Source organism: Nerophis lumbriciformis, linkage group LG04 (genome assembly GCF_033978685.3).
Source record: "Nerophis lumbriciformis linkage group LG04, RoL_Nlum_v2.1, whole genome shotgun sequence".
Classification (NCBI taxonomy): Eukaryota; Metazoa; Chordata; class Actinopteri; order Syngnathiformes; family Syngnathidae; genus Nerophis; species Nerophis lumbriciformis.
In genome coordinates, this window is record NC_084551.2 from 13,640,562 (window position 1) to 13,664,577 (window position 24,016).

The 24,016-nt window shown below is 41.0% G+C and overlaps 3 protein-coding genes across 5 annotated transcripts in view; 1 reads left to right on the plus strand and 2 right to left on the minus strand.

Moving 5' to 3' along the window:
• klhl32 (kelch-like family member 32) overlaps positions 1-24,016 on the plus strand; it is an 85,978-nt gene that overhangs the window by 58,744 nt on the left and 3,218 nt on the right. For all 3 annotated transcript variants that reach the window (XM_061949408.2, XM_061949418.2, XM_061949426.2), the window contains 4 exons: positions 8,153-8,879; positions 12,862-12,920; positions 17,758-17,950; positions 22,006-22,100. In XM_061949408.2, coding sequence (XP_061805392.1) covers positions 8,153-8,879; positions 12,862-12,920; positions 17,758-17,950; positions 22,006-22,100 — 1,074 coding nt within the window. The remainder of the gene's footprint in view (positions 1-8,152; positions 8,880-12,861; positions 12,921-17,757; positions 17,951-22,005; positions 22,101-24,016) is intronic.
• Positions 1-24,016, minus strand: part of fbxl4 (F-box and leucine-rich repeat protein 4) — a 608,311-nt gene that overhangs the window by 34,820 nt on the left and 549,475 nt on the right. The window lies entirely within an intron of this gene.
• The window catches only part of mms22l (MMS22-like, DNA repair protein), a 35,970-nt gene continuing 33,718 nt past the window's right edge, over positions 21,765-24,016 (minus strand). Inside the window, exon 28 of the mRNA XM_061949397.2 lies at positions 21,765-22,045. The gene's annotated coding sequence lies outside the window, so the exon portion shown is untranslated. The remainder of the gene's footprint in view (positions 22,046-24,016) is intronic.

Consider the following 24,016-nt stretch of genomic DNA (forward strand, 5'->3'; position numbering starts at 1 on the left):
TACTAATTACGGGAAAACCGGAGTAGTTGGCAGGTATGATATAGTATCCGAGGTGGTTTAAAATACAAATCCGTGATCCACAATAGGAAAAGGAGAGAGTGTGGAATCTAATGAGCCCTTGTACCTAAGTTACGGTCAGAACGAAAAAAGATGCGTCCTGCACTGCACTCTTAATTCTTCACTCTCACGTTCCTCATCTATGAATCTTTCATCCTGGCTCAAATTAATGGGGTAATCGTCGCTTTCTCGGTCCCAATCGCTCTTGCTGCTGGTGTAAACAATGGGGAAATGTGAGGAGACTTTCAACTTGTGATATCTTGCTACTTCCGGTACAGGCAAGGCTTTTTTTTATCAGCGACTAAAAGTTGCAAACTTTATCGTCGTTGTTCTATACTAAATCCTTTCAGCAAAAATATGGCAATATCGCGAAATGATCAAGTATGACACATAGAATGGATCTGCTATCCTCGTTTAAATAAAAAAATGTTATTTCAGTAGGCCTTTAATCAAAAGACTTGAGACAATTCAGTTTTGTTGACTGGCTCATTAACGTGAAAGATACGATCGGCACGTTGCTGCGATTTATTTTAGAAATGTTTACATCTAGTTCTGTACACCAAGGCGGAAACAGCAGCAGCTTTTCACACGCTCATTTCAATGGGGTGGGAGTCTCCTCTCGGCTTTGACTGCCGCTGGCACGGCGCACAACTACGGTCAACCTGACCGCCTGTGAAGAGGAGCTCATGGCAGCTTGTTGAAGATATTCCCTGCAGAGTGATACATGCTCTCATGTCTCCAAAACATCCGAAAAAGTTGCGAGATTTGTCGCACGTCCCTTCTGAGGGGGGAAAAAATGCTTAAAGTAGTTGGAAAGATTTATCAAGAAAGTCACCAACTTGGCAACACTGTTTTACGAATCAAATAGTCAAATATTCTGAGTAATTGAACAAGACGAATGCTACTAATCAACAGTAGAAATGCCATACAGCACATTTATACGAGAAGATCACTCTATGAGCACTAGTTTTGTAGTGCATCTGAAAAGTATTCACAGCGTTTCCACTTTTTTCCACATTTAGTTATGTTACAGTCTTATTCCAAAATGGAATACATTCATTGTGTCCTCAAACTTCTATACACAGTACCCCATAATGACAATGCAAACAGTTTTTTTTTTGTTTTTTTTAAGTTTGAAAATGTATTAAAACAAAAGAAAAATCACATGTATGTAAGTATTCACAGCCTTTGCTCAATTCTCTGTTGGTGCACTTTTGGCAGCATTTACAGCCTTGAGTCTTTGAATATTACACCAGAAGCTTGGCACACCTATCTTTAAGCAGTTTCCCATTCCTCTTTGCAGCACCTCTCAAGCTCCATCAGGTTGGATGGAAAGTGTTGTTTTTTATCCAGGATGTCTCTGTACATTGCTGCATTCATCTTAGTCTAGTCAGGGAAGTGATCAAGAACTTGATGGCCACTCTGTCAGAGCTACAGCATTCCTCTGTGAAGAGAGGAGACCCTTATAGAAGGACAACCATCACTGCAGTCCTGTATGGTATAGAGGCCAGACAGAAGCCATTACTTACTAAAACATTGCCAAAATGCACCTGAAAGACTCTCAGACCATGAGAAAAAAATATCCAGTCTGATGAGACAAATATTGTACTCTTGGTGTGGTTTGGAGGAAACCAGGCACCGCTCATCACCAGGCCAATACCATCCCTACAGTGAAGCATGGTGGTGGCAGCATCATGCTCTGGGGAGGTTTTTAGCAGCAGAAACTGGGAGATTAGTCAGGCTAGAGGGAAAGATGAATGCAGCCAAATACAGAGACATCCCGGATGAAAACCAACGCTTCTCATCCAACCTGATGGAGAGAGCAGTGTCTCTTTGCAGAACAAAGAGACACTGCCCAAAGATAGGTATGCCAAGCGTGTGGCTTGAGGCTGTAATTGCTGCCACGGGTGCATCAACAAAGTATTAAGCAAAGGCTGTGAATACTTTTTTCGGTTTCTATTTTTAATACATTTGCAATAAAAAAATATCGTCATTATGGGGTATTGTCTGTAGAATTTTGTGGAGAAAAATGGATGTATTCCATTTTGGAAAAAGTCTGTAAGGTTGAAATGGCGACTTGTCCAGGGTGTACCCCGCCTTCCGCCTGAATGCAGCTGAGATAGGCTCCAGCACCCCCCGGACCCTGAATGGGACAAGCGGTAGAAAAACGGATGGATGGATGGATAACAAAATGTTAAAAAAGTGAAGCACTGTGAATGCTTTCCGGATGCGCTGTAATCATACTTGCCAACCCTCCCGAATTTTCCGGGAGACTCCCGAAATTCAGCGCCTCTCCCGAAAACCCCCCGGGACAAATATTCTCCTGAAAATCTCCCGATTTTCAGCCGGAGCTGGAGGCCACGACCCCTCCAGCTCCATGAGGACCTGAGTGAGGACAGCCTTTTTTCACGACGGGAGGACAACAGGGTGACAAGAACTAAATCATCCAGACTAGAGATAAATTGTATTATGTTTATCTTACCTAAAAATAAATATATTTATTAATTTAAAAAAAAAAATCTAAATAAAATGTTACTATATTTTGCTAAAAACATCCAAATTAATTGTATTTTTATTTGTATTTTTTCTGACTCCTTATTACATCCAGCCATAGGATTATACACTAAAATAAACATATTTGAAATAATTAATTTTAAATTATCATAATAATTCATTTAAAATGACCATATTTAATTATTAAAATAATTGCTTGTTTATCAACAACTTTAGCATTTTATTCATTACATTTTGAAGCTCTCAGAAACCAAGTTATGTTATATTCCTTAATATTTATTTATGCAAGTTTGAAGTATCAATTATCTAAACACAGTTTTGTTTGCATATTTTCAGGATGTGTATATATATATATATATATATATATATATTAAATACTTGACTTGGTGAATTCTAGCTGTCAATATACTCCTCCCCTCTTAACCACGCCCCGCCCCCGACCACGCCCCCTACCCCCACCTCCCGAAATCGGAGGTCTCAAGGTTGGCAAGTATGGCTGTAATGTATACAGGAGGTCTTTGGTCTAGCAACAGGTTTCGTTCCTCCGCTTGTGCTCGTTCCCCTAGGAATGGCCCCTTATGTCAATTGAGGGATATTCTTAACTCCCCTATCAATAACACGGAAAACAAAATCCACAGTTTATAATTAAAGACAAATTGCATCTTGTCCATAACCAGCAAATCCACAACAACAACAAGATGACTGACACCACACATGACATGACTAATAGAAGGAATGCAACACTGCCATCTGCATCTCATTTTCAGTACTGTTGTGTTGTATTGTGTGTCTGCAATCACAATGCTCTTTTTCTTTCCGACTGGGTGTTTGTGTGTGTGATTGATTGTCATCCATTCATGCATGTGCGTGGGCAAGCGCGTGTGAGTGTGTGTCTGTCTGATGAAGTGTCAAGGTGCGCGTCGACTGTGGTGTGAAGCGGCGGTACGGCGTGAGGACTTGCCGTTTTGACTGTTCATTTGCGCCAATCAGCCTCCCCCCTCCTTCGCGCGCTCTCTCTCTCTCTCTCCCCTTTCTCTCTCTCGCCCCTTCTCTTCTCTGATTAGGCCCTCCGCGCCTCCATCAGGGCCCCAATCCCCCAGCTGTCAGTCGCCCGCTCGTCTGATTGAAAACAATCAGGCCTCTGATGGCACAATTACCCTGACCCCTTAACCAGCCGCCGCCGCCATAATCAGTGTCTGATTAGGCTGCTTTGGGCCTCCTTCACTGCGCCCGGAAGGTTAATTTGAGCATCAGACGGAAGCAAACGGGAAGCGGGGGCCATCGTCCGAAAGTGTGGGCGCACCAATATCGGACCGATATAGCTCAGCTGTCAATCATAGTCACTCAGAGTTTCCTCCGAGTCTCTCACGCTTGGAAAATCACATTTTCTCTGGCTTTGTTCTTTCCTGCCATCCTTTGCGGTGCCTTCATGTAACTCACCCCTCCCCTCTTCCCTCACTATCTCGTCCCCTCTCTTTACCCTTTTTACATACACACACACACACACACACACACACACACACACACACACACACACTCCTGCACTGTTTCTTTTAGCATGGAGCGGAAGGAGTTGATTTATTCTGTGCCCGGAGGAAGTTGTGTGATGCAGCGTGACCTTCACAGTCAGCTGTCACCGTGCAAGCACACACACACACACACACACACACACACACACACACACACACGTACACACACACAATCACAGACACACACACGCACACACACAGTCACTCCCGAGCAATGAAGAGGAGAGGAAGGGTGAACGACAGAGAATGGAAGGATTTGTCTACCTTCAAACGCTGATTAAAGCAAAAGGCTACAATAACAATAATGTACATTTTTTTGCACACGCCATGTGTTACATTCTGCTCTTTTCTCTTTGCCGTGACACAATTTTGACCTCCGCCGCCTATCAGAACATTTTCCACTCAGAGAGGGATCAGCAAGAAAAAGAGCTTTGTTTTTCACGATAATGAAATCAGTAATCACCAGACATCTTACCCACATTCACACCTCACGGCGTCCTAATAACCTTCCGCAACTCTCAAGCTCAATTACCCAGTTGGTCTGCATTAAACAAAAGAGTGCGCCCATGGATATTTACAATCTTCACTTGTGGATGTTGTGTTTGCTTGAGTCTTTCCATAATAGCCTGTAGGCATCTTTAAAAATAATTACGATTAGAAGTCCTGCACTGTTTTCACCCTCAAGCCCCCCTTGCTGTTGTTTTACGAATCTGTGTTTTTTCACTGATTTATTTATATATATTTTTAACCGTTTTGAAGGATTATTGTATCTGTCCTTACTGACGTGGACGCTGAGTCAGGCAGCCATCAAATATCGGATTTACAGTTTTATCATTGTGTAAGAAAGGTGTTCCTTGTTTGGGATTATAGCACTTTTGTACCAATAAGAGTTGAAAAACAAGTTGTCTTTGTATGCCTAATCGTTATTCACTGTAGCCATTAAACCATATCCAATTGTATTTACGAAAGTATGTAAAAACACTGTTTAAACATCACAAAATGACCGGAGAGTTGTGCTGTCTATCATTCACAATCCAATCCAGACATGAACACATGATTTTCTTTTCTTATGCGTTCTAAGTCGTAAATAAATAAATACATAAAAAGTTTTCTAACAATGTAGTCAATAGGGGCTCTCTATTTCGCCCACAAAACCCTCTAAATAACCATCCAAAACCCGCCAACAAAACTCTTTATACATATCGTGACCTGAATATTACCTAAATATTAGCAATGTTGTTATTATAAATATGTTTTTGCGGCGAATTGATAACACACAGCTCGGTAGCCCCCTGCGGCTTTACTGTGAGCTGGCGGTGATGTCCTGTCGCTCCCACATCATCGCCCCTCTGCTCGTCAAAGTTATTCTAGATTATAAATCATGCCACTCATCTGGATAATGGGAGGATTTAGCCTTGAGTCTAGAAGTTGTTCATCTGTGACATTCAATAAATACACTGAGATGGAGACAAACACACACAACTGAAGACAGTGTCTGCAGAGACTTCCTTGTTAACCCTTCGTGTGCATTATTATTAATTCTTCATATAAACTGGAAGACATGGACATATTTTCAGTCGTCATCAGAGTAAGAGCAGACATTGTACAGTAAGCTATCGTTTTATTATGTTTGTAGTTTGTATTTCTTGTTGAGCACTTAGCAATACTGCAACATGATGCTTAGTGTTTCACTAAAGCTGGATCTGTTTAGCAGAGCTTCTAAAACTTGTAGCTCATCCTCCTTATATTTAGGATCAACAATATAAGTTTCTGGATCATAATTTTTCCAAAGTAGTCGTCGTTGGCTCTTTGGAAGGAATCTGTGGTTCCTACCTCTACGTCACGTGACAGGCTTCCTCATTATCTCTCAAAATGGCTCGGCAATCTCCGTTAGATTGATACTATTTTGATCATATCTATTTAGTTGCAAAAATTAGATGTCTTTCGGTGTCATAAATCAGATATATATGATAATATTTTCAATATAGAGGCAACTTGTTTTTCCACTAAAGTACCAGTTACTTTAAGGGTTGCTATGATATGCTGTAACACAGTAGGGATGTCCCGATTCCGATACGATTTTCTGGGCCTCAGATTCAATCTGATATAGACCACGAGGAAGTGTTTTCAATTTAGAAAAAAAATAAAAATATTATGACTCCTTTTATAATCCAGTGCGCCTTATAAATGTATGGTCCGGAAAATACGGTAGTTTTACCAGTATTCAACATCAAACCAGCTTTTAATTTGATTGGATTGAGTTGCTCTACGCACAGCGCGTGATCTTGGTAAAGTAAGGGCGGGCATGGGTATGGTTGTGAGAACAATGAAAGTACAGGCAACAGGGAGTTTTGTAATTTTTCACGCTTTGGTGTGCAGAAGTTCAGTGCTAGAGTTCCTACTTACTGTAGTATTTACAAACCCTGTTTCCATATGAGTTGAGAAATTGTGTTAGATGTAAATATAAACGGAATACAATGATTTGCAAATCATTTTCAACCCATATTCAGTTGAATATGCTATAAAGACAACATATCTGATGTTCAAACTGAAAAACTTTTTTTTGTGTGCAAATAATCATTAACTTTAGAATTTGATGCCAGCAACACGTGACAAAGAAGTTGGGAAAGGTGGCAATAAATACTGATAAAGTTGAGGAATGCTCATCAAACACTTATTTGGAACATCCCACAGGTGTGCAGGCTAATTGGGAACAAGTGGGTGCCATGATTGGGTATACAAGTAGATTCCATGAAATGCTCAGTCATTCACAAACAAGGATGGGGCGAGGGTCACCACTTTGTCAACAAATGGGTGAGCAAATTGTTGAACAGTTTAAGAAAAACCTTTCTCAACCAGCTATTGCAAGGAATTTAGGGATTTCACCATCTACGGTCCGTAATATCATCAAAGGGTTCAGAGAATCTGGAGAAATCACTGCACGTAAGCAGCTAAGCCCGTGACCTTCGATCCCTCAGGCTGTACTGCATCAACAAGTGACATCAGTGTATAAAGGATATCAGCACATGGGCTCAGGAACACTTCAGAAACCCAGTGTCAGTAACTACAGTTGGTCGCTACATCCGTACGTGCAAGTTAAAACTCTCCTATGCAAGGCGAATACCATTTATCAACAACACCCAGAAAGGCCGTCGGCTTCGCTGGGCCTGAGCTCATCTAAGATGGACTGATACAAAGTGGAAAAGTGTTCTGTGGTCTGACGAGTCCACATTTCAAATTGTTTTTGGAAACTGTGGACGTCGTCTCCTCCGGACCAAAGAGGAAAAGAACCATCCGGATTGTTATAGGCGCAAAGTTGAAAAGCCAGCATCTGTGATGGTATGGGGGTGTATTAGTGCCCAAGACATGGATAACTTACACATCTGTGAAGGCGCCATTAATGCTAAAAGGTACATACAGGTTTTGGAGCAACATATGTTGCCATACAAGCAAAGTTACCATGGACGCCCCTGCTTATTTCAGCAAGACAATGCCAAGCCACGTGTTACATCAATGTGGCTTCATAGTAAAAGAGTGCAGGTACTAGACTGGCCTGCCTGTAGTCCAGACCTGTCTCCCATTGAAAATGTGTGGTGCATTATGAAGCCTAAAATACCACAACGGAGACCCCCGGACTGTTGAACAACTTAAGCTGTACATCAAGCAAGAATGGGAAAGAATTCCACCTGAGAAGCTTAAAAAATGTGTCTCCTCAGTTCCAAAACGTTTACTGAGTGTTGTTAAAAGGAAAGGCCATGTAACACAGTGGTGAACATGCCCTTTCCCAACTACTTTGGCACGTGTTGCAGCCATGAAATTCTAAGTTAATTATTATTTGCAAAAAAAAAATAAAGTTTATGAGTTTGAACAGCAAATATCTTGTCTTTGTAGTGCATTCAATTGAATATGGGTTGAAGAGGATTTGCAAATCATTGTATTCCGTTTATATTTACATCTAACACAATTTCCCAACTCATATGGAAACGGGGTTTGTAGTATACTGCTATCAATCAGTGTGTTCCTCAACACCCGTTTTGTCTCCTCTTTCTTAGTTTGTTGTTCTGTGGTTGGAACATGACTGCCGCTACCAGTACACCGAGGATCTTCTGCAACACGTCCGCTATGGCCTGATGGACGTCTCAACGCTACACCACCTGGCCTGTAGCCACCCGCTGGTCCAGTCCAGCCCCACCGTCGCCACCCTGGTAGAAGAAGCCCTAAATTACCACCACGCCACCTTTCCACAGCCCCTCCACCAGTCGGCCCGCACCAGACCTCGCTTCCAGTCCCTCACCCTCTACATAGCCGGCGGGAGGAAGCGGGAGGTTTGCAGAGTCCAGGAGTTACGGTACTTCAATCCGGCCGCACAGGAGCACGTACGTGTGGCGGGGGGTTCAAACTGGAGCGAGCTGGCGCCAATGCCCAACGGGCGCAGCCACCATTGTGTCTCCGTAATGGGGAACTTCCTCTTTGTTGTGGGTGGGGAGATGGAGCACGCTAGTGGGAGGACGTGTGCGGTAAGGACTGCGTGTCGATACGACCCCAGGGCCAACCGATGGACCGAGATAGCCCCCATGAAGGCCTGCAGAGAACATTTTGTACTGGGAGCCTTGGGTCAGTACCTTTACGCTGTTGGCGGCAGGAATGAGCTGAGGCAGGTGCTTCCCTCAGTAGAGCGCTACTGTCCAAAGAAGAACAAGTGGATGTATGTGCAACCTTTTGACCGCTCACTTTCCTGTCATGCTGGATGTGTGGCGGAAAACCTGCTCTGGGTCTCAGGTACAGTACTCACTAAAACTTCCTCCTTACAAAAACACTATGTGGACAAAAGTACACTAAACACTTCTAGGTCAGACTCAGTCTATTAAGTGTGGAAATGGATGGGAAGGTAGTGGATGTGAATATGTTGGTAGTAGGAATGGAACGTATGGAAGTATTATTGTAGCAAAACTATCCAAATCTTTGCGTCTGTAATCCGATTTAGGTGACCGAGTACTAAATTGTGTGCCTGTATCTTAATCTGTGTGCCAGTTTTAATTTGTGTGTGTGTAAAAAAAATATATACAGTACAGGCCAAAAGTTTGGACACACCTTCTCATTCAATGCGTTTTTCTTTATTTTCATGACTATTTACATTGTAGATTGTCACTGAAGGCATCAAAACTATGAATGAACACATGTGGAGTAATGTACTTAACCAAAAAAAGGTGAAATAACTGAAATCATGTTTTATATTCCAGTTTCTTCAAAATAGCCACCTTTTACTCCGATTACTTTTTCGCACACTCTTGGCATTCTCTCGATGAGCTTCAAGAGGTAGTCACCGGAAATGGTTTTCACTTCACAGGTGTGTTTGAAGCTCATCGAGAGAATGCCAAGAGTGTGCAAAGCAGTAATCAGAGCAAAGGGTGGCTATTTTGAAGAAACTAGAAAATAAAACATGTTTTCAGTTAATTCAATTTTTGTCAAGTACATAACTCCACATGTGTTCATTCATAGTTTTGATGCCTTCAGTGACAATCTACAATGTAAATAGTCATGAAAATAAAGAAAATGCATTGAATGAGAAGGTGTGTCCAAACTTTGCCTGTACTGTATGTCTGTTCGTATTTCGATTTGTGTGTGTAAAAAAAAAAAAAAAAAGTGTGTGTCTGTGTATTTAAATTTATGTGAAGCAGGAACACTCTTTGTCTTTTTACATGTGAGTTTTGCGCCAAATCTGCCGTGTAAGACTTGTGTGTCCGTGCAGTAATCCGAACGTGTAAAAAGACTTGTCTGTCTGCAACTTCACCTTTCCTTGTCCTATACTCAATACTTGTCGACGCCTTGTACCCATTCATGTTATTCTGTGTTGAAGCCAACCACATTGGACTCTCTCCATCACTTGCTGTAGGTAAAAGTTATTGTTTTAGCTGTGACTTAGTTGTCAGAAGTGTTTGTCTTCTTCAAATAAGTTATCAGTAATGTTATCAGTGAAAAAGTTAGGTTTTCTCAGCGTGTGCGTCACTGAGAGTCTAAAGTGAACACATGTTATTCAACACAGAATAACATGAGTGGGTGCAAGGCGCTAACTAGTGGTGAGTACAGGGAAAGGAAAGACAGACAAGTCTTTTTACACGTTCAGATCGCTGCATAGACAATAGAGATGCGCGGATAGGCAATTATTTCATCCGCAACCGCATCACAAAAGTCGTCAACCATCCGCCATCCACCCGATCTAACATTTAATCAAAACCGCACCCGCCCGTTGTTATATATCTAATATAGACGATGCAAGGCATTAGTGAGGTTATAAAGCTTTTGCCTGTTAAAGAAAGGAGACTGATCCAATGCAGCAGAGACATTCGCGTGCCACGCTGTCACGGCCCAGACGCACACCAGTGCGCAATCATCTGGGAGCCGCGCTGAGCGCACCTCCAAGCGCGTGGAGGTGCGATGTCCCTCGCACCCGCGGCGGCTCCACCCGGGCTCGCGCCCGAGGCTTCAGCGCGCACCGCGGCAGCCATCCTACTCGTCGCGGCCTAGCCCTCGCGGCTCTCGCTGCCGGCGACGGCCGGGTATGGGCCCGACGCTCCAGCGCCATCCATTTTCAGGGCTAGTTGATTCGGCAGGTGGGTTGTTACACACTCCTTAGCGGGTTCCGACTTCCATGGCCACCGTCCTGCTGTCTATATCAACCAACACCTTTTCTGGGGTCTGATGAGCGTCGGCATCGGGCGCCTTAACCCGGCGTTCGGTTCATCCCGCAGCGCCAGTTCTGCTTACCAAAAGTGGCCCACTCGGCTCACCACGGTGAGCCCCACCCCTTTCGTGAGCGCACTGCGCGCGGAGTGACCCCTGTTACGCGCCCCCGGCAACGGGGGTGGCGGGCAGGTAAGCTGCGCGGGCGGAGCGCGCGGAGTGACCCCTGTTACGAGCCCCCGGCCACGGGGGTGGCGGGCAGGTAAGCTGCTTACCTGCTGCACGTGACGCCGGCCGCGGCGAAGGCGGACGAGGCGGGGTGTCGGTGCGGTGGGCTCGGTGGTGACCTTGGACGTGCGTCGGGCCCTTCTCGCGGATCACCTCAGCTACGGCTCCCGGTGGGGCCCTCTCGGGGGAAGGGGCCTCGGTCCCAGACCCCGGCGAGGCGTCCCTTCTCCGCTCCGTAAGTGTCCATCTCTTTTTTTTTTCTTCTTCTGTTGTGGCATATGCTGCAGGTGCCTGCTCGTTTTTCGTATGTGGGTAACAACATTTAACTATGTATATATATTTCCGAATTGGTTTAACTGCCACCCGCCTGAATCTATTTAAAATCAAATTTTTTTTTATTTCAACCGCCCGACCCGACCCGCGGATAAAATCTAATTTTTTTTTTATTTCAACCGCCCGACCCGCGGATAATCCGCGGTTGTGTCCGCAAACCGCGCATCTCTAATAGACAAACACGTCTTACACGGCAAAAGTGTTGTAAAAGTCATGTGTAAAAAGACAGCCAATTAGGGTTCCTGCTTCACACAGACACAGGTTTCTTTACACACACACAAACTGAAATACGAACACACAAATTAAAACAAGCACACACCAAGCTCATTACACACACACACACACACAAAGAGATACGGACACGTAAATCGGATTACAGACGCACAGATTGAGATACGCATTTGCAAATAGTTTTGCTACAATAATACTTCCTTAGGAGCGGTTTATGAAAATAAAGTGCACGTGTTGTTCGGCTTGAATGTTTGTTCTTCGTACTTTGTGTTACTAATCAGTTTGGAGCCTGCCTGAGTAGCTATAATTATACACATACACGTACGCATGTTGTGGAGACGTTCATGTTGTAGACATGGCGAGCAAAAAAGAGATCTACCAAAGTTGTGCACAAAGGATTGCGTGTTTCAAATGAATATGCAGAATACATGCTGATATTACAAATACCGGGATGAGGAGATGCATATATAATCATTTAGCACTCGCAAAGATAGTACAGTTATATTTTAGTTTAGACCAATTCAAGGGTCAGAGCTTTGGAAACCATTTTTAAGTTTTATTTTGTAGGATGGATTTTTGTAACAACTGATTAATGGTAATAGTGGATTATTAGAATTGTTATTTAGTGTTTTAGGGTGTTAAAAAGAACAACAATGTAGACTGAACCGAAAACAAAGGGCTTCCGGTTTGAGCAAAACAAATCATGCAACTTGGAATAACCTTACTTACCGTGTTTCTGTTCATAGGAACAAACTAGAAAATTAGGTTAGCCCATAACAATACATTTTAACGTTATTGGAAAAAGTAACATGTTGCAGCATAATCCTAAATATAACCACAATTTATGCAAATTCAGTTGAATTTCTAACTCCCACTGTGTGTATCCCTCAGGACCAGGAATGCACTCTGGGCTAAAAGACTTTAAAATGTTAGATTACATTTTTATTAATTAATTTCTTTGGAAAGTCCCAGTTTGTATATTTCCAAAATTCCTTAGACTTATAATGAAAAGCTTTTATGGAGATTCCATAGTTTGTTGTTCCAGCATAACTCTACCTAATGCACAACCATAGGTCCATAAAGGCATTGTTGCATTAGTAATGATTTAGGAAATTGTACAGACCTCTGACCTATAAAGCTCATCAAACTAAATTAAAGCAAATACTACATTGTGAACCCTCTCCCAGTAACTACAAGATGTCTTAGTACTTTTGTCCACATAATATTTCCATAACACATTTCTACATTCTTTGCCTAGAAGCTGTTTACTTGCTGCTATTTTTAACAGGTGGGGTGACAAACACAGCTCAGTACCAGAATCGTCTGATGGTGTACGAGCCCGAGCAGGTAGATATCTGACATACACAGTATACTGTACCTACAATATTTATGCTATTTCTAACGTCATTTGAATCAATAGTACAGGTTTTCCACCAATCACTAAAAATAGCATGTAAGCCAACATCCATCCATGTTGTATATTAATTATCCTCATTAGGGGCACTGGTAAGCTGGAGCCTATCCCAGCTGACTTTGAGCAAGATGCGGAAGACGATAGACTTGTTGCCACAGTTAGGGCTCACCGTTTTTTGTAAAGTTTGAATATTTTTTTTCCTGTCATTTAAATATGTTCTTTATAACAGTGACGTCATAAATGTTAAAATAAAATTAATATAGCCGTGAAAGTTCAATAGTAAGGTTGCTAGAACCAAATTAAGGATGTCGACTACCTACACCCCCCTATCAAAAGTACAAAATGGTTCGTTCCACTAGCTTCACACTTCACTCAACACAGACGTCATAACGTCATTAAAGTTCATTTTGAAGCGTTCACACACGGCACCAACAATTTATTATAACAAGGATGAGGTGATAGAAGATAAGTAAACATATAATAAATCTGACAGTGGCAGCAAACTGTTGGAGAAACGTATGTGCAAGTTTCACTTTTGCATGTCATTACACATAACTGTGGTGCGTTCAAGGACCCTTGATTAAAATTTGAAACAAGGCGTAACTAGTTTTTAAAGACGGGTAAGCTTAACCCTCAGATGATGCACTAATAATAGTATAACCATAAAAATATTGATTATGCACCTGGGGATAGGTTGATTGGCAATGCTGAATTGGCCCTAGTGTGTGAATATGAGTGTGAATGTTGTCTATCTGTGTTGGCCCTGCGATGAGGTGGCGACTTGTTCAGGGTGTACCCCGCCTTCCACCCGATTGTAGCTGAGATAGGCTCAAGCGCCCCCCGCGACCCCGAAGGGAATAAGCGGTAGAAAATGGATGGATGGATTCGTATTAGCCACTGATGATATTGCTATGTGTATCAGCTAATCTTTACTTTACACCCTGAAACTATGGAAAACTTGGCATATTTATAATAATATTTATGCGTATAATGACAGGTGGTACGAATATAAAAAAATCGTATTCTGGCTATTATTATGGTAGTCGATTAGTCAATGATTATCTTAACGATTAGTCGACTTATCAGATCATAAAGCTTACACATTTCATGGCTCTAATTTTTCTATCTTCTTCTATATGCAGCTTAAGTTATTTTAGGCATGTGCTTACTAACAACAACGATGACCAATTCATTCATTAATATTAATTTAGACTGTAACTGTGCTGCTCATTCAGCTGTTGCAAAAATGACTAGTACAATATTGTCCATTTAAAAGAAAGCAAAGGCAAAGTGCTAAAAAAAAAAAAAACGATTAACATTGTTTATGTATTTAAAAAACAGTTAAAATGGCAGCAATGAAAACAAACAACAGAACACAAAATATATTTATTCTATCATTTTGTGATGTTTAAAAAGCTGCACACTGGTATATTGACTATTGATTAACTCTTGGCATTTTCAGCACTCTAATAGACTCAATGTGTAGAATTATCATTTTGATTAATTCTTAAAATGTTAACTATTTATAGATTGTATGTTTAATCTTGTGATACCTCCTCATTGGTGCCTGTCAGTCAGTTTATTAAAGTGCCTTTTTTTTGGCATTGCAAATTGATGCTGCTTTAAATCATACTTGAATTGATGTAGACAAAGTTTAGCTGGCTGACGTTGGCTAAAACGATAATTAGTTATTTTTCACACAACTTCATCTCACTCGTTAGCTACCTTGGTGTACCCTGTAAAACTGACCCGAGCAAATTAAGGCCCGGGGACCGCATGTGGCCCGTTTAGCTTTTCAATCTGGCTTGCTGGACATTCCCAAATAATTGTTTTTAGATCTTTACGATCAAAACTGTAGCTGCCATTATGATGTGCAGTGATGTTTTCAAATGACCGTAAGTCTTGAACTATGCAAAAGTATTTAAATGGTTGCAATCTGCGCTTTTGCATGATATACTAGTTACTATGGTAATCTAAGTCACAGCAGCTCAGACGAGGCACCAAGCAGTGTGGGTGAAGACCGTTTCCACAGAGTGTTTCCAGAGTGGCCAGCCTGAAATGCGGGTGTCAGGGAGAGACGCGGAAGGAGATTTTTACAACAAAGTTCTTAAGCTTAGTGATATATCAGATTGTAGGTAGGTTTTTTTTTTACCCTTCGCGTTCAAATTTTGCTCTGTTTGTTGCATTTTTGTTGCGTTTAGCTTGATTGTAAAATATGTCGATCGAGAGGGGGTGTGACGTTCATATGTTGTCAATATTCAGTGTTTTATCGTACATAGTTAATATTGTAAATCCCACATTCTTTATGTTCATGTACATTCTGGGTTTCTCACTCAGTAAAAACATTTTTAAATGCCATTCCGTTTATAGCATTCAATCAGACCTTATTGTGAGGTTTTGTATTAGTGTTCCAAAATATAGATACAGTCATGGTCAAAAGTTTACATACACTTGTAAAGAACATACAGTAATGTCATGGCTGTCTTGAGTTTCCAAAAATGTGTACAACTCTTATTTTTTTGTGATGGAGTGATTGTTGGTCACAAAAAAATTCATGAAGTTTGGTTCTTTTATGAATTTATTATGGGTCTACTGAAAATGTGACCAAATCTGCTGGGTCAAAAGTATACATACAACAATGTTAATATTTGGTTACATGTCCCTTGGCAAGTTTCACTGCAATTAGGCGCTTTTGGTAGCCATCCACAAGCTTCTGGTTGAATTTTTGACCACTCCTCTTGACAAAAGTGGTGCAGTTCAGCTAAATTTATTGGTTTTCTGACATGGACTTGTTTCTTCAGCATTGTCCACACGTTTAAGTGAGGACTTTGGGAAGGCTATTCTAAAACATAAATTCTAGCCTGATTTTGCCATTCCTTTACCACTTTTGACATGTGTTTGGGATCATTGTCCTGTTGGAACACCCAACCATACTTGCCAACCTTGAGAAAGGGTTAGGGTTCATGACTGAGTATATCCGTTCGGCCACCGTGTTCAATGGAGAAGTCTGTTCTACAAAATTTACAGGCAACATACCCCTTCCCCTTCGAACTGTCCTGGATAAACTGAAATTCTTGTTTCCATTCGTTTTGGAACTTACAAGCGTATTTCTTCATCTTACTCGTCGTCGGCGTCGCCATGCCTGTATCTTCCTTGTTCTTCTGCTTCGTCTCCTTGTTGTGTGCGCAGTTGTGCACTCTCTAAAAGCCGTAGATGTTATAACGTGATTGGGCAGGCACGCTGTTTATATCGTGGGAAAGCGGACGTGAAAACAGGCTGTCCTCACTCAGGTCCGCATGGAGCTGATAAGCTCCGGCTGATAATCGGGAGATTTTCGGGAGAATATTTGTCCCGGGAGGTTTTCGGGAGTCTCCCGGAAAATTCGGGAGGGTTTGTAAGTATGCACCCAAACTCCCAACCTCAGGGCTGATGATTTTAGGTTGTCCTGAAGAATTTGGAGGTAATCCTTCTTTTTCATTGTCCCATTTACTCTCTGTAAAGCACCAGTTCCATTGACAGCAAAACAGTCCCAGAGCGTACCATGAATTGATTAACGTGGACCCCGACTTAAACAAGTTGAAAAACTTATTCGGGTGTTACCATAGTGGTCAATTGTACGGAATATGTACTGCACTATCTACTAATAAAAGTTTAAATCAATCAATAAATCAAAAAAGCATAATACTACCACCACCATGCTTGACGGTTGGAATGGTGTTCCTGGGATTAAAGGCCTCGCCTTTTCTCCTCCAAACATATTGCTGGGTATTGTGGCCAAACAGCTACATTTTTGTTTCATCTGACCACAGAACTTTCCTCCAGAAGGTTTTGTCTTTGTCCATGTGATGTCAACAAATATGTGCTCCAATCACTCTATCACAAAAAAATAAGAGTTGTAGAAATTATTGGAAACTCAAGACAGTCATGACATTATGTTCTTTACAAGTGTATGTAAACTTTTGACCATGACTGTACACCGGCCCCCAGACAGATTTTTTTCTCTAAATTTGGCCCTCCGAGGCAAAATAATTGCCCAGGCCTTCTGTAAAAGCACTACAGAAACACACTTTATACATAAAATCTTTCGCTCGTGATGAAATCTCATACTGAATTTAAGCATGCGATATTCACACATATCCAATTACAGCGTAATGAAGTGAGCTGCGTGTGTGTTTGCGTATGCATATGAGCCAGCTGTTATCGGGCGCACTGTCTAAGCCAGGCTGCAGAGAAGGTGGAGGTATGTGGCGTGTATTGTGCACGTCTGCTGCGTGCATCCATATGTGTCTGTGTTGGTACACGTTGGTCTGCGAGTGAGGGAAGGGATGCACGAGAGAGACCGAGGCTCATTTGTATTCACCAGGAATTTACATTCACCTGCCAGAGCAACAGCAACCCCCCACCCACTCTACCCTCAACAGATGGCCACCCGTCAGCTCCCGGCAGACACACACGCACTCTCTCATTCTGTTCCTCAATCAAGCCCTCCCTCACACACACATTCTTTCACACAAAATAAGCTTTAACACACTTAATGAAATGAGCAGGCAGTGTGTGTGTGTGTGTGTAAAATGGAGTGTTTGAAACATATGATCAGAAACAGGGAGGGAAGTCATTAGTACAAAGTGGAGCCCCACTGTCACGGTATTTATCCACTATATACATCAGTTACTCACTGCACAGCTTAAATATTAATATTCCTATTCAACTGCCTTTCTCTCCGAACTACATTTCGCCTCCTTAACTAATCGCTCACTCCCTCCTTTCCAGGACCAGTGGTTAGCCCGCAGTCCCATGTTGCAGCGGCGGGTCTACCATGTCATGGCGGCGGTGAGAAGGAAGCTCTACGTGCTCGGTGGGAACGACCTGGACTACAATAACGACCGGATCTTGGTGCGACACATCGACTCCTACAACCTGGACGTGGACCAGTGGACACGGTGCTCCTTCAGCCTCCTCACAGGTGAGGACAGTGGAGGATGCTCACAGGTGAACTTGTACCCTCCTTCTTCCAAACTATTGGGGCAGTGAGGCCGGTTCCTTTATTGCTGCTGTCAACTGAAAATAATTTATTTTAAAAAGGCATCGTGTCTAAACTTTGCGGATTCATGTTGTACAAAACCCAAAACCAGTGAAGTTGGCACTTTGTGTAATTCGTAAATAAAAACAGAATACAATGATTTGCCAATATTTTTTAACTTATATTCAATTGAATAGACTGCAAAGACAATATATTTAATGTTCTAACAGAGAAACTTATTTTTTTTTGCAAATAGTCATTAACTTAGAATTTAATGGCAGCAAAAAAGTTGGCACAGGGGCATGTTCACCACTGTGTTACATGGCCTTTTCCTTTTAACAACACTCAGTTAACGTTTGGGAATTGAGGAGACCAATTTTTGGAGCTTTCCAGGTGGAATTATTTCCCATTCTTGCTTGATGTACAGCTTAAGTTGTTCAACAGTCCGGGGTCTCCCTTGTGGTATTTTAGGCTTCATAATGTGCCACACATTTTCAAAGGGAGACAGGTCTGGACTACAGGCAGGCCAGTCTAATACCCACTCTTTTACTATTAGGCCACGCTGTTTTAACATGTGGCTTGGCATTGTCTTGCTGAAATAAGCAGGGGTGTCCATGATAACGTTGCTTAGATGGCAACATATGTTGTTCCAAAACCTGTATGTACCTTTCAGCATTAATGAATGTGTGCGTTACAAAAGCCTTGGGCACTAATACACCCCCATACTATCACAGATGCTGGCTTTGGAACTTTGCGCCTATAACAATCCGGATGGTTCTTTTCCTCTTTGGTCCGGAGGACACGACGTCCACAGTTTCCAAAAACAATTTGAAATGTGGATTCATCAGACCACAGAACACTTTTCCACTTTGCATCAGTCCATCTTAGATAGCTCGGGCCCAGCCAAGCCGGCGGCGTTTCTGGGTGTTTTTGATAAATGGCTTTCGCTTTGCATAGTAGAGTTTTAACTTGCACTTATAGATGTAGCGACAAACTGTAGTTACTGAAAGTGGTTTTCTGAAGTGTGATGATATCCTTTACACACTGATGTCGCTTTTTGATGCAGTACCGCCTGAGGGATCGAAAGTCTGAAATATCACTTACGTGCAGTGATTTCTCCAGATTCTCTGAACCTTTTGATGATATTACGGACCGTAGATGGTGAAATCCCGAAATTCCTTGCAATAGCTCTTTGAGAAATGTTGTTTTTAAACTGTTCGACAATTTGCTTACGCATTTGTGTAAAAAGTGGTGACCCTCGCCCCATCCTTGTTTGTGAATGACTGAGCATTTCATGGAAGCTGCTTTTATACCCAATCATGGCACCCACCTGTTCCTAATTAGCCTGTTCACTTGTGGGATTTTACAAATACCGGTAAGTGTTTGATGAGCATTCCTCAACTTTATCAGTCTTTTTTTTACCACGTGTGCCAGATTTTTTGAAACATGTTGCAGGCATCAAATTTGAAATGAGCTAATATTTGCAAAAAATAAAGTTTTCCAGTTCGAACGTTAAGTATCTTGTCTTTGCAGTCCATGCAATTGAATATAGGTTGAAAAGGATTTGCAAATCATTGTATTCTGTTTTTATTTACGATTTACACAACGTGCCAACTTCACTGGTTTTGGGGTTTGTACATTAAATATGCAAAAAAACAATCCAATGTAGGCCAATAGAAACTGTCGGAAAAAAATAAACATCTTAGCTTTGTGGTATAGGTGACAGAGCCAATATCTAATTATATATTGCATTAATAATGACTTTATTGTGTTTTTACAATATGCCAAACAACTTTTTGGACACATTTGTTCCTCCAGCAAGCCCCTCTTTATGTTATCTTGTAGCAATGTTTCACATACAGTCATTTATCTGTGGTGATCTGCCATGGATATATGTTTCTCTTAAAACGGGAAGGGAGCTTGTCGTCATAATCCAAACAGTAGATGGCATTGTAACTGTGCTTTTTAACACACCTGGTCTGCCAGAGAATAAGACTTCGCAGCAGGAATCTGTGTTGCCAACTTAGCGAGTTTGCCGCTATAATTAGTTGGTATTTACTCTGTAGCAATTTGATTCGATTAAATTCGATTCTTGGGGGTAACAATTAAATTTAGAATCGATTCTCGATTTAAAATCAATACTTTTTTTAATAATATTGGGTGCCAGTTCTATAATTAACTACATTCCTCCATAAAATACAAAAACAGCTCTGGTAAAATTCTACCCAAACATTTACTAAAGTGGCTGGACAGGACAGATTTTTTTGGGGGGGGCGCAGAACAATTAAATAAATGAATATATTTTAGATTATAGTCGAGGTTACTGGGGTTTATCCGTTATAAAGTGCTCAATACTGGGATAGAGCGGAATATACGTTAGGTCAGGAAAAAACACGGAGGCTATTTCATCCCTACAAGCCTGTTTCGCAGGTTTCCCTGCTCTTCAGGGGAGTTTAAACTGAAAAAGCAAAAGTAAACTGAGTTTAAACTCCCCTGAAGAGCAGGGAAACCTGCGAAATAGGCTTGTAGGGACGAAATAGCCTGTGTTTTTTCGTAACCTAAAGTACATTTAAAAAAAATGTTTTTAAAACGAACTAAGAATTGTTACACATAAGAATTGCAATTCATTAAAAAATCTATTTTTTTGACACCCCTAGTTTTTACGCTCCTTTATATCAAAGGTCTTTAACAGGGGGGTTGTGGATTTTTTAAATTATATTTTATTTCCCCCCCTGCAATTTTTCCACAAATTTAAACGTCTTTAAATACACATGAACGTTGATCCAACACACTGTAATGTAGTTTAGAAATGGCAATGGCATGGCCACCCTACCCAAGGTCCTTTGCAGGTTTCAAATTAAAACATGAACAATTATATTATTATATCCATGTGAGCATTTAGGATAGCTGGTGATTAGCACTATTGTTGCCAGCGAGTGATTAGCGTGCTAGTTGCAAGCTAGCGATTAATGGCCAGTTGCCAGATAGCACACTAATTGCTAACTAGCGATTAGCGTGGTAATTGCCAACTAGCGATTATCGCATTAATTGTCATCTAGTGATTAGCATGTCAGTTCCCAGCTAACGATAAGCACATTCGTTGCCGGCTAGCAATTAGCACACTAGTTGGCAGTTAGTGATTAGCACACTAGTTACCAGCTAGAAACTAAGTGGTGCTATAATATATTATTTGAATATTATACCACAATAACAAGTTGTAATTTGTTATTCTCATAGCCAGACCAGTGTTTATTTCCGTACCGGACGGTTTTGGCTGCAACTGTTGAGGGTGTTTGGTCTGGAAAACATTGAAGACCCCTGCTCCAGATCGTTTAAAAAAAAATTGATCTGCAACAAATCCAGTGATGACTTTTTCTACTCGTATTACCGCAAAGAGGAGTAAATATAAAAGAAAGGTTTTTGTATTTTTTTTTTGCTTGAGACACCTTTTGTCTCTCACAGCTACCATACAGATGGCATGCGCATGCGTTATGGTCAATTATGCTAATTAGATGATGGGATCATCGAAGTCAGCTGGGATAGGCTCTAGCCCACCTGTGACCCTAATGAGGATAGGCGGTATAGAAAACAGGAATATGGATAGATATCATTGTAAACAAAATGAATAAGAATAAGTTTGTACTTTGAGTTTTATGCAGATGACAACAGGACTGTTATTCATGGAGAGCATGTTTGTTGATGCAGTGTCTTAGGCGTGAAACTATACTAGCAAGCTTTTATTTACTTTTATAAAAGCTCCTAAGACAATAAAGTTTAGTTTTTTGCTCCTTTGTGACTTCTCTTGTACGAGACAACTCTTGGATGTTCTTTACATCACGTCTGCAAAAGTTCAAGACTTGGCTCTCCAAAGACTTTCCACCCACCTGCTCTCTGTATCCGTGTGTTTGTCTCTCGCTGAGTCGTCCTGTGGGAGTTGAGACTGTCAGCGTGTCCTCCACTCGGCTCCATGACGCATTGTGTTCGGTTCTCCTCCTCAGGTCAGAACGAGTCTGGAGTAGCAGTCCATGATGACAGGATCTACGTGGTTGGAGGATACTCTATTTGGACCAATGAGCCTTTAGCGTGCATTCAGGTGAGAGATGCCTCAAACAGAAAGTTGTTATTAAAGAGGTTACATATTTCACTTTAGCCTTTCTTTTTGGTGTCCGAGAACTGGTAGATTTTGGTCATTACTGTGACTTGTAGGATGCATTCAGGGGCGTCACTTTCAAAACGTGTGCAACCTGTGTTCTTGAATGAGTCTACAATTGGAGCTGTGACGTTGGCGAACTAGTCGAGTCTTCTAACTGGCTTTTTGAAGGGAACGACTAGAACCTATTTGCAATTACCGGTACATGCTGTTTTAAAATACAAATTGCCTACGCTGCCTTCATGTCCACACCACCAAATTCACAATGACTACAAAAAAAAACTACAAAATGAGCCAGAGTCAAAGGAAATGTAGCCACATTTGAACGTTCATTGTTTTGCTAAGTAACCTAGTTTATGTAGTACAATTTACTTTCACACTTAATATATTGTGCTACTTTTTATTTTATTTTTATTTATAAACAGAGTATTCTAGATGTACTTGGAAACCCACTTTACCTACACATCTGTGACACTGCTGACTCTACCACCTTCAAGACTATCTTGCTTTCTGCAGGCATGTTTAAACTACATTTGTTGTGTCACTGTTTTCTGGTTTGATTTTTTTGCTGATATGTACTATATACTCGTATTCCTTTTGTTTTTTAATCCTGAAAACATTGGCAGCTGCTGATCTTTCAAGTATGGGAAGCTCATTTTCAGCTACTCTCCAAACACGAGTACAGTCTGTATAGTACGAGTACAGTCTCCAATAACTTAAAGGATTGTAAAGTTCTCTATATTAACTCAAAACAACGGAAAGAAGGTTGAAACATGTTCCGTATTTCATGATCGTTGATTCGTTCATTCTGCGGTCAGTCAGAAAGGGATTTAGATCAGCTCAGCGTATTTGCTACTAACTTTTTTTAATGTTAAAAAAAATTAAAGTCAAATAATGTATGTATAGATATACAGTATATAAATAAATATACATGTATGTATATATGTTTATGTATATATATGCATATGTATATGTGTGTGTATATGTATACATGTACACACACACACACACACACATAGATATGTACCAAATCTTTTGGACTATAAGTCGCAGTTTTTTTTCATAGTTTGGCCGGGGGTGCGACTTATACTCAGGAGCGACTTATGTGTGAAATTATTAACACATTACCGTAAAATATCAAATAATATTATTTAGCTCATTCCCGTAAGAGACTAGACGTAAAAGATTTAATGGGATTTAGCGAGTAGGAGTGACAGATTGTTTGGTAAACGTATAGCATGTTCTATATGTTATAGTTATTTGAATGACTCTTACCATAATATGTTACGTTAACATACCAGGCACGTTCTCAGTTGGTTATTTATGCGTCATATAACGTACACTTATTCAGCCTGTTGTTCACTATTCTTTATTTATTTTAAATTGCCTTTCAAATGTCTATTCTTGGTGTTGGGTTTTATCAAATAAATGTCCCCAAAAAATGCGACTTATACTCCAGTGCGACTTATATATGTTTTTTTTTCCTTCTTTATTATGCATTTTCGGCCGGTGCGACTTATACTCCGGAGCGACTTATAGTCCGGAAAATACAGTACATATGTACATATATATATGTATGTATATATACATATAAATAACAACGAGCCAGTCTTTTGAACGGCTCTTTGAAAAATCAAGTTCAAGATCCAGCTTCCTTCAGAGCCATACATTGCATCTCTATCTACAATCTAATTGTGCTAGCTGTAGTCTTTTACAATTATTTATTTCTACCCTAAATATTTTCTCGTAAATGTATTTTTCATTTGAAAAAAATGTATTCTGTCTAGTACTGCCGGAGCAGCACAGGAATGCAAAGGCATTAGTTGGGAATAGGCTCTTTGTCGCAAATATGCAAGAAT